General features: G+C 32.7%; 1 protein-coding gene across 1 annotated transcript; it reads left to right on the forward strand.

Moving 5' to 3' along the window:
• Positions 1 to 8,642: 8,642 nt before the first annotated feature.
• On the forward strand, positions 8,643 to 11,883 carry LOC127793593 (ribosome-binding factor PSRP1, chloroplastic). Its single transcript, XM_052324374.1, has 5 exons — positions 8,643 to 9,078; positions 9,495 to 9,638; positions 9,765 to 10,034; positions 11,216 to 11,324; positions 11,421 to 11,883. The coding sequence occupies exons 1-5, from the start codon at positions 8,776 to 8,778 to the stop codon at positions 11,549 to 11,551; spliced, it is 957 nt and encodes a 318-aa protein (XP_052180334.1). The 5' UTR covers positions 8,643 to 8,775; the 3' UTR covers positions 11,552 to 11,883.
• Positions 11,884 to 12,156: the final 273 nt, after the last annotated feature.

Below are 12,156 nucleotides of genomic sequence, written 5' to 3' on the forward strand. Positions count from 1 at the left end.
CCTCCTTGCAACGACTTTTTTTGTTTCAAATTAGGATAGTAATTAGATATTTTAGTGGGTTTCTAATTTCTATTTGATTTATTAAATATTAAAATTTTAAATATTAAATCTAATTGATGTGTCTTAAATAAAAACCCATTAAAAGATAAAAAAAAAAACCTAAAAAAACCCAAAAACAATTCTTAAGCTTTTTTTTTTCTGGAGAAATAATGCAAAAAAAAAGCTAAGCTCAAAAAATCAAAGGCCGAAAAACTTTTATTGTCTCTAAAAGCTTTAAATCAAGAAATTGCAAGGTGTCTCCAAAAATAAAAAATGAGAGATCTTGCAATTTATCAAAAATCTTAAAATCGAGAGATCTTACGAATTAAAATTGAGAAGTCTTGTCGTCTCTTGAAAATCTAAAATTTGTGATTTCTCAAAAATTACTCTACAATTAAAGAATAAAGAAATTTTTGAATGTGACATTTATAATATTAATTAATTAAATACTAACTTTTGACTAAATAAAATTTAAAAAATCGAATAAATTAGGTACATGTATCATTCCAATTCCTTGGGATGCGCCCATGCTTGCTCCGCCTCCATTGGTACGACGGCACCCATCCATATTTTAGATATTTTGTTTAGTCACGGAGTGGAGGGGAGTACGTCGTCGTATTGTTAAGATTTAGTATAAATAAATAGAGATTTTTTATTAACGTTATTTGGAGGAGATCATAGCCACATCAAGTGCTTGGGTTCTTGCAAGGGTGGAGGTTTTGTCTCTTAAAATAAATTTCAACTATTAAATTAGTATCTAAAAAGAAGTTATGACAAATATTAAAGTAATTGAGTAGATTAAAAAAATATGAGAAATATATACTCGTTAAACATTATCATTTATATAGGTCGAACTCTTAATGGTTATACAAAATTATTAGTACAATCATCTTTAGAGATTATCTGATAAAATTCTTGGCAACATTATTCTTGAAAATTTTAAATTGTGCAAATGGATATCTTAGATATAGATTGATTTTTCAAATAACAAAAGAGAGAATATGTCACGTGACATATTGTGAATGGCTAATTCTTAAGAAGAATATTAGTCAAAAGTTACATTAAATTATTTCATAAGACTAGATTTACACGGTGATATGAAATTATTTTGTTATCAAGCCAATTAAATTTTTTTAAATCTTAAACCACCAATAAACATTACTTGATAAAATTGCAATTTGACAATTTGATTCAACTCAATTTAATCAATTTTTGTGACTCTCTTCTCAACAATCTATAGCTTAGGTTAAATGTAAATATTTTATCTTAACTAAGACACGAGTAAGATGCGATTGTAAGAGTTGAGATGTTAAAAATTATAAATAAAACAAGTAAAAGAAACATTTCGTCTAAAATTTTAGATGTTTATAATTTATTTCTTAATAATGGACATCCCAAATTTTTATTTATTCTCAATATCCTTTTATAGAAATTTATCTAAGAATCTCATGTGTCTCATCAGTCGAAAAACGATATATATTTTGTTAATCAAAGCGTAATACTTGTCTTGTTAAATCTTCTATTAACTAACAAAAAGATTCACATCTAAATATCTTCACTGAAACTCAAAAGTCTCGTCAAGGATCTCACCCAATTGTTATAGGATCAGGCAATACAACGTGCAAGATCTTGATGACTAGAGACATCTAACATCAAAAGACTTATTATTATCTATCTCTTTCCTTTTAAAATATCAACTTAATCATTGAAGATTATCCCAAGGGCAGATCTTCGTCCTTGTAGGAGAGTCTAGATTTAAACATACTTAGTAATCTCTTCCAATATCACAACTTCTTGTTTAAATAATCTCTTACTTAGGATTGTTTAAAAAAATGCAAAATCTCCCAAATAAGCCACATAAACCCAAACCATAAGAAGTGTAGCTTCACTTTACCATTGAATCTAATAAATGTCTTTGAGATTTGAAAGTTTTTAAGATTTGAAAATGCTAGACAAATAGTGAGTTTTGATACTCTATATGGTACTTAATATTAATGGTTAAATATTCGTCAATAATTATTTATTAATAAATGATTTTTCACAATGTAATAAATAATTTATGATGAATGTCTAATCATTAATTTTAAGTATCATATAAAGTATCAAAATTTCATATTCGTGTAACATTTTCATCTAAGAATAACTCAAGTGATGACTAATAATTTATGATTAAAAATGTGAATGAGTTTAAATATTCTTTTGTCTAATAAAAAAAAAAATCAACTTGCCAACAAATTCTAACATGTCATGTGGCCCAAATTGAACGAAACACATGAATTAGTAGAAAATTGACACTTAGCTGATCATTGTCAACTAATTCGAACGTCAATTGAAGACACTAAGATCTATCAAATGACAAGATCTAGTGCTTCAATAATTAATGAGCATGGCTCAGTCGATATCGAGTCCTAACATCATGCCCTAATTATGTTCAACCACATCTCAAATAAGATATTTGACAAAAATTAAATTTGAATCATTTATGTGTAAACTATAAAAACTCTTAAATTTTTAATAATAAGTACACATTAACTTTTTTTCTACTTGACTTCTCATTATCAAATACTAATTTAACTATTAAGAATACACCAAAAATAAAACTTCCAAACTTACAAAAAATGGACTTACCGTAGGCCAATTCCCCAGGCAACATCGTGCCTTTGAATATAAACATTTATAATAAATTTTGTATGACGATTTGCACAGCGACGTTAATTGGACACATTAAATGGATGCAATTGGATGGGAGCATAGAGGCCCATGCGGCCCAGCAGGAGAGTGGTAGTGCTTTAACTGCTTATCCATTCCGCGTAGACGCCCACCCGCGACGACGGATATTGCTGCGGGGACCAATTGAACTGCTGGGCTCACGTGTTCCTTAGATCCGACTACCCGACAAACCGAGAACCAATCCATCTCATAAAATAATCCACTGACTTCCCCTAAATTTAAATTTATTCGAATTAATAGAATATAATTATTTGAATTTATCAGTTTAATTTAGTTTTTTTTTACATTGATTCAGTTTGATTATTTTTTTTTCAAAAAATTAATTTTTAGTTCAATTTTTTGATTGGAAGAACTAAACTAACCATCGATCGAATTTTAAAATAATATTATTTTGATATTTATAAAACAATATCGTTTTCTTAAGTTTTATATGTTTTCTATCAATTCATTTTTTTTTCAATTTTTTTACATCTCTTCATTTAATTGGATTAATTTGCTTTATACGATTTAAGTTAAGTTTTTTCAATTATAAATTAATTCGATTTTATTCATCGATTCGATTTAATTGTTTAATAAATTTTAATTGATTCAATAGCCGAACTCCAAATTTCCGCACCCCTGACCCAACTCAAATTTATCCCAAATTCAAGACTAGAACATTGCACACATGTCCAAAATTGAAAAAAGAAAATGATATTTTCATACCAAACAGATCATCTAAATTGTAATCATTGTTAGGGGTATGCATTCGGTTATAACCGAACCGAATTGTCTCATTTTTGCCTAATCTAACCTAATCGTCGTTATGGATATAACCGAATTGAACCGAACCGACTTAATACATTAACAGAAATAATCGAAACCGAATTAATCAATTTTGACTTAAAATTAATTGAACCAAAAAAATATTTCAAAAATTGAACCGAATTAATCGATTTGGAATGTAAACTAACCGAATCAAAAAATAAACCGAAAAGCAATCCAAAAACAGAATCGAAAACAATAAAAACACCAACATCAATAACAAACAGTAACACTAAAAACAAAAACCCATTAACAAAAAAAAAAAATACTTGATCAATACAAATGTGCACTGCAAAACACCAACAACAAACACTAAAAACTAACAAAATAGAAAAAACATTCATTGTTGCACAATTCACTTGTATATCAAAACAATAACAACAGAAAGCAAAATAAATTAAATAATAACAGTAACAGAAAGCAGAAAGCATAGTTGCACAAGAATCTCATTGACAATGCATTCGCTTATATATCAAAACAACAACAAACACTAAAAACCAACAAAACAGAAAAAACATTCATTGCTGCACAATTCACTTGTATATCAAAACAATAACAACAGAAAGGACAACAAATTAAACAATAACAGTAACAGAAAGCAGAAAGCACAGCTGCACAAGAATCCTATTAACAATGCATTCACTTATATATCAAAACAACAACAACAAACACTAAAAACCAACAAAACAGAAAAAACATTCATTGTTGCACAATTCACTTGTATATCAAAACAATAACAACAGAAAACAAAACAAATTAAACAATAATAGTAACAGAAAGCAGAAAGCACAGCTGCACAAGAATTCCATTAACAATGCATTCACTTATATATCAAAACACTAACAACAAACACTAAAAACCAACAAAACAGAAAAAACATTCATTGTTGCACAATTCACTTGTATATCAAAACAATAACAACAGAAAGCAAAATAAATTAAACAATAATAGTAACAGAAAGCAAAAAACACAGCTGCACAAGAATCCCATTAACAATGCATTCACTTATATATCAAAACACCAACAACAAACACTAAAAACCAACAAAACATAAAAAACATTCATTGCTGCACAATTCACTTGTATATCAAAACAATAACAACAGAAAGCAAAATAAATTAAACAATAACAGTAACAGAAAGCAGAAAGCACAGCTGCACAAGAATCCTATTAACAATGCATTCACTTATATATCAAAACAATAACAACAAACACTAAAAACCAACAAAACAGAAAAAAAACATTCATTGTTGCACAATTCACTTGTATATCAAAACAATAACAACAGAAAACAAAACAAATTAAACAATAATAGTAACAGAAAGCAAAAAGCACACCTGCACAAGAATCCCATTACCAATGCATTCACTTATATATCAAAACACCAACAACAAACACTAAAAACCAACAAAATAGAAAAAACATTCATTGTTGCACAATTCACTTGTATATCAAAACAATAACAATAGAAAGCAAAATAAATTAAACAATAATAGTAACAGAAAGCAGAAAACACAGTTGCACAAGAATCCCATTAACAATGCATTCACTTATATATCAAAACACCAACAACAAACACTAAAAACCAACAAAACATAAAAAACATTCATTGCTGCACAATTCACTTGTATATCAAAACAATAACAACAGAAAGCAAAATAAATTAAACAATAACAATAACAGAAAGCAGAAAGCATAGCTGCACAAGAATCCCATTAACAATGCATTCACTTATATATCAATAATTTATATATCAATATGCATTCTGCACAAGAATCCAGTACAATAAAAAAAATTAACAATTCAGTACAGCACCGTTGCACAATTCAGCATAATATCAATATGCATTCACTCATAGTTAAAGCAATACAAACATAAAAGATATAATGGCAAACAAGAACCCAAACCAGTAATTTAGACCACAATGCCAAGATATAGTGCTGAAACTAGAAACCCATCGTCAAGATATAATGATGAAACAAGAATCCAATATAGTAATTCAGACCAAAATGCAAAATAACATAAACAATAGTTGAAAACATAAACAAACAGCATCGTAATCACAATCGAAGAACAATGCTTAAAAATAGCAATACCAGGTCATGTTTTCCCTTTTTTGGGTTTTTCTGTTCTGATTGCTCAAAAAATAGAAGAAAACCAATAGATACATGGAATGTATTATGATGTATCTATAGATTAAACAAATAGCAAATCACAAAACAGAACCAAATCTTAAATCAAATCACAAGACACAAAACATAAATACACTTACAAATTAAAAGAGAAACAACGACTTCGCAAAGCCAACAAACCAAATCACAAAGCTAAGTCAAAGTATCAACGAACCAAATCACATGACGATTAAGTTATTTGTTTACTCTTTTGATTAAGCAAATCAGAACCACATGACGATTAAAATTAGTGATACCAACTAATTCGCAAAAGAGAAACAACAAACCAAATCAAACGAATTAAACAACGAATTCACAAAAGTCAAAGCATCAACAAACCAAATCGTATTACCAACCAGATAGGACATGACAATCAAAACTACACGAAGATTAAGTTGTTGAAATCGTATTACCTTATCAAATCGATGACGACAATACCCGCAAGATCGTTCATTCCTAAGTTGCCAAAACCAACCAAATTGTTGATGTTGACAGTGAAGAGGGTGAAATAGCTTAGGGTTTGCTGTCGCGTTCGACAAGGTGGGGGAGTGGGCTGGGTCTCGGACTATTAGGTGCAGGGGGGTTGGGTGTTGGGTGGGAGAGAAGTCGATGGTGAAAGGCTTTAAGGCGTTTGGGTTTGACGAGGACGACGATGCGTTGATGGCAAGGTAAGGGTTAGCCACCAAAGACCTTGGGCTAGGGTTGATGCTTCGACAACGAGTGAGGAAGGCTGGGTGTTGGGTTAGGTGGGGGGGGGAAACTGACTACAAAGGCGTTTGGCTTCGACGGCAATGTGAAGGTTGATGACGGGTAGAGGGGTCTATGAAACAGTCTCTCTCTCTCGGCTCGGGCAGGCTATTGGGTGTGATACGCAAGGAAGAAGAAAGGCAATGAATGTTGAATGGACAAACATAATTAGGTAGCAACACAGGTCAGTTAGCGAGGGTCAGCACGGGTCGATTAGCGCGAGTCAGTTCGATTTTTCAGGTATTTTTACCCAAATACCCGAACCGAACCGACTACCTGAATTTTTTGCAAAACACTAACCGAACTCGAACCGTCCACCATGAATAATCGAACCGAACCGGTCAGTTCAGTTCGATTTAATTGGTTGAACCGATTTTATGCTCACCCCTAATCATTGTAGCATATATCCAGATTATATGAATACATAGTTTAACATTAATATTAAAAATGACTAGGTTGTCATTCAACATGCAATTTTATTAACTTGCCTAATATCATATTATTTATAGTAAATTTTGATTTAATTACAGAGTTTAATTAAATTTTGTAATTACAAAAAAAAATATTCATCTTAAACCTCTAATATTCAAGAGATCTATAAAATAGACAATCACGAGTGTAATGTATTTCTTTTAAATCAGTCTTACTTGAAAAATAAATAAATATGTAAATAATTTATATAAAACTTTGTGTGTACCTTAACAAGTGGAAGCATTGTCTCATATTTATAGAAATTGAGATTATTAAGTAGAAGTATATCTAAATATTTCATGATTGCTTGTCACGAATGTCTAGGTCATGATTTTAGAAGTTATTTCATACATTCTTATTGTGTTATATAACAAATCCAAAAAAACCTTTGAAGAAGTCTCGCGCGGGATCTCTTGGATACTACTCAATCAAAAAGGTCGTCCGAACCTCTTTCTTTAGACTTATTTCTCTTGAATCTATTTCCAATTTGGATCCAAATTCTTGAACACAATAATATACATATTATAAAATACATACATATATTTTTTAAAAAATTATATTAAAAATAAAATTAAAAAAAATATCTATGAACACTCTTGAAATGACTCATTAGGCATGTGAGGGTGCATTAGGAGTAATTTAAAAGAAAAGCAAATTATTTGAGTGGTTAGCTGTGAATAAAAAGTGTTACATAAAATAAAATGTTTCATTATTGATTCAAATATAACATAGTTAATTCTTTAACATAATGTAAATGGTTTGTCACACATACTTAAAAATTTAAAATATTATAAATTTAATTATCTTTATACACAATGTTATATGTATTTCTCGCACTATTTCTTATGGACTAGACTCAGTTCAGTGGGTCGGTCTAATCGCCTGGAACCTAAAAGGTCCAAGCGACTTCGTCAAAGAAAGCTCATACACGACTAAAATCCAAGCTCATATCGCGGATCTGTGCGAGCTCTTAACATGGCCCAGGCAAGACCTCTAGCGAGCTCCTTGAAATCTATTCAATGAGCTTTTGATAAAACTCTTAGTCTGCTAGCCCAACCATTTAGCTCGCTGGCCTAAATCTTTCAGCTCGCATAAGCAACAAAGCTGTTGAACAGCCTGAGGCGGGGACCCACTCACTTTATCCAAAAACAAATTATACTCCTCGTCATGAGGATTCTACTCTCGATTTTATACAGAAAATAAGAATTGTTTATCTTCTATTATATTATCTTTTTATTTTTATATCTTATGCAAATTATAAATGTCCCTCATTATAAATAAGGGTCATAAATATCATCAATAAAATAGGAGAAGAAGAATAATCAGGTACCACCATTTCGAAAAAATAATTAGGATACGATCATAGAGTAGGCATCATTTCGGCAGAACCACATGAAAATTCTTTGTATTTTTCTCATCTTATTCTTTCTCTTTACATTTTAGACTCACTCACTGCGATCCAAACGAATCACGATTGAATATCGACGCATAACTATATAAATATATATGTATATCCAAAAACTCCGAAATGGATATTTCACTCATAACAAATTTATTCGTACATCTAATATGAATTTAGGGGATTCATAAATTTTAAAAATAATAATAATATAACACAGTTAAATCAAGCTGTATCTTCTAGATTTGTCTTCTGCGAATGGCCTGCAGGATCTGGATAATGAATCTCGAAATTGCCACGTTTGTACTCTGAGTCGCTGTCCCCAGTGCTCTCTCTCTCTCTCGCCATCTGCTCTCTAAAACTCAAATTCCTTCTTATCCTTCTGCTCTCTAAGAATCGTGTAATATCACAAATATGGCGACGTTGTTCGCTTCCACCGCCGCGCAAACGACCTTCCAGCACCACCGCCGCCAGCAGCTGCAGCCGTATCCTTCGTGTTGTTCATCGGCTTCCGTCGTGTCCGCTAAGGCGCCTCCTCAATTCTCAGCATTATCTTCGAGACATTCCGGTTTTGTGAACCGGTCCTTGGCCAATATTGTCAAATCCAATGTAGGTATTGCTCCATGGAACGCCGGGAGCAGGAACGTCGTCGTGCGGATGGCGTGGGACGGTCCGCTCTCGTCTGTCAAACTGATCCTCCAAGGCAAAAACCTCGAGGTATTGTACTTAATTTTAGCCCTAACGTGGTACTCCGTTTGGTTCCTCTGAAATATATATCAGGAAAGGGAGAAAGGAAAAGGTATTTTAAATCCATAGTCGTTGAGTTCTTTAGAGGTCGCGGTAAATTGACTTAAAAATGTTCCAATTTCGGGTACAAGTTTATTCCAATTGAATCAATTCAATTATTTGTCCGCGTTTGGTTCGGTCGGGGTTTTGATAACACAGGAAACATGATGTATCATGAGTCATAACCCCTTTTATCCACTTCCTTTTCATGTTTTAATCATTTTATTGGAAAATTTCCTGGCGGTTTCTTAGGAATCAAATGGAGGGTGATTTATTTTGTATCACTGTTATGTTCCTACGAATTTGGGTTTAGGATGCAAAAAACTGAAGATTTGTTGGATTTGCAGTTAACTGATGCAGTCAAGAAGTATGTGGAAGAGAAAGTTGGAAGGGCCATACAGAAGCACAGCCATCTAGTGAGGGAGGTTGATGTTAGGTTGTCTGTTCGGGGCGGGGAGTTTGGAAAAGGTCCCAAGACCAGCAGATGTGAGGTGGATGCCCCCCAAAAAAGAATAAATAAATAATCATCTTTCAATGCGTGTTAATCAGGTTCTGTGATTGGGATATTTTTCTGAGTTTTTTTTTTTTTTTCTTTCCTCTTCTTTTTTGGGTCACAGGTGACATTGTTTTCAAAGAAGCATGGAGTGGTTCGGGCTGAGGAAGATGCTGAAAGTCTATATGGGAGTATAGACTTGGTGTCATCAATTATACAGAGGAAGTTGAGGAAGATTAAGGAGAAGGAATCTGATCATGGTCGGCACATGAAAGGGTTCGACAGGCTGAAGGTGAGGGATCCTGGGGCACTCTTAATGGAGAATGATTCAAAATCTATATCTGCCCAAGAAGAAGAACAAGAAGAACGAGAGGGTGGTGACTTCATCAATGAGGTAACTCCTTGCTGTATTCTTAATTATTTTCCCTATTTACTCAGTTACTTTTGTGTTCCCGCGTTTAAGATTATTGTCTTGATTGGTCACCGAAGCATTCACATAACCCGCGAAAGGAAACATATCTGTTATTCCTAGATGTGTAAACTTTGCAATTCTGATACTAGTCTCTCACAGTACACACGAATACAACCTAAGCCAATTCATAGTAAGCAGAAACAGATTGCAGCTTTCACGTAGTTGTCCACCATCGATATTAATGTTCTGTTTGCTTGTCAATTTTTAATTAACTCACATTTAGTGGGAGATGCTTCTAGATTCCTTAGCGTACAACAAACAGACTGATTAAGCAATGCTGCAGCTCTCAGTCTTTCATAGTAGTCCCACCTTTTTTCCCCGGCAGATGCAATAAAATGAACACTCATTATTACAATCCATCTCTAGCCACAACATTTCTAATTTGTGTTGCTTTAATGATATTGGCAAACAAGCAAACGACCCTAGTTTATTCTTGTCTATATTCATGGATTTTTTGGACGAGGTATAAAGTTTTTGAAATTGCAGATTTCTAAGTATAAGCATTGTAAGGCTGATGGTTTCATCTTTCGGCATTAGAAGGTGAAATTACTACTGCCATGGTCCGTACACTTACAAATAGGATGAAAAAACTAGTACAAGAAGAGAAACAGGATAGTTTGCCATGCAATGACATGCTGGGGAGCAATAACTTGTGGTCATGAAATCATGAAAAATTAGTTACTCTCCATAGCTTCTCAATCTTCTTGGAATCATCTCACCAGTAAACATTCAGCATTCTATTACTATTTTGTAGTGCTCTTATTATCTTGGCAAGTTAGATTGCGTTTCCACCTGGAATCTTGGTGTTATAAGTTATGCATCTTATATGGAGATAATAGAAGCCTAACATAAAATCTGTTGTACAGTTTTTTATTTTCCTAATCCTATTTTACGGTTAACAGAAGAACTTAATTATCCTGCATTATCACCATATGGCATCAATTGTTGGTTTTTGCTCCTCAGCACCAACTAGAGCATGCAAGTGGTGCCAAATTCTAGGAACTCTTTCCTGTCTACTGTTCTTTGGCTTGCTCTTGCAATGTGCCTAGATTTACCTATTTTCTGAAGCACGTTCGCATTGTCACTACAAAACTGTTCTCCAGATCGTCCGGACAAAATACTTTGACATGCCTCCTTTGACCGTCACTGAAGCTATTGAGCAGCTGGAAAATGTTGATCACGATTTTTACGGTTTTCGAAATGAAGAGACTGGTACCAAACCATTTCGCATCTCTAGTTTTATCTATTTAGCTTCGTAGTCTATATGATCCAGTATGATTGTTATGTTCCTTTATGCCTTGGCTCCAGGTGAGGTAAACATTGTATACAAAAGAAAAGCAGGAGGCTATGGGATTATTATTCCCAAAAGGAATGGAGAAGCTGCAGAGTTAGAGCCGATGGTGGTCAAACTGGAGCAAGAACCCTCACTGGCAGAATAGATTGTCCTTGCAAACAAAAATCCTTTCATGAGATGCTAGAGCAGCACTGTTCTATACCTCTTTTGGATCTTCTAAGGGGAATGGTTGGTCGCCAGGGCTGTGAAGCTGTAGTATTTGAGTCCAAAGTGGATACAATACGTAGTTTATGACATGTGAGATGTTTTCATGGACTTGGCATCTTTTTAAGGCTGAGTAGGGCCATTATTTTGACCAACGCATATGAACTTGAACAATAACGTTGTATTATCACGTCCAGATCTGTATATACCTGTTGACCCTATTGAGTTTTCTGTTTTATTAAAGGCCCAAGGTGGACAAATGTTAGAGATTGACGTGTAACGCTCAAGGCGAAAATGCATATGGTGGAGTTAGGTGCATGTTAATTAATATATGTATATATATATATATATGTCTTAATTAAAGAATAAGATATAAAATAAATTTTAATTTTTAATAACATATATTGTTATTAAAAAAATTAGAAATTTTAATATATATTTATTAAAAAAAAATTAAAACAAGTTATATATTTATAAATTTTAACGAAGCATATTTCATATTATTTTAGCAATTGGTATATAAGTATTACGAAGGTTAAAAAAATT

Source organism: Diospyros lotus, chromosome 1 (genome assembly GCF_014633365.1).
Source record: "Diospyros lotus cultivar Yz01 chromosome 1, ASM1463336v1, whole genome shotgun sequence".
Taxonomy (NCBI): Eukaryota; Viridiplantae; Streptophyta; class Magnoliopsida; order Ericales; family Ebenaceae; genus Diospyros; species Diospyros lotus.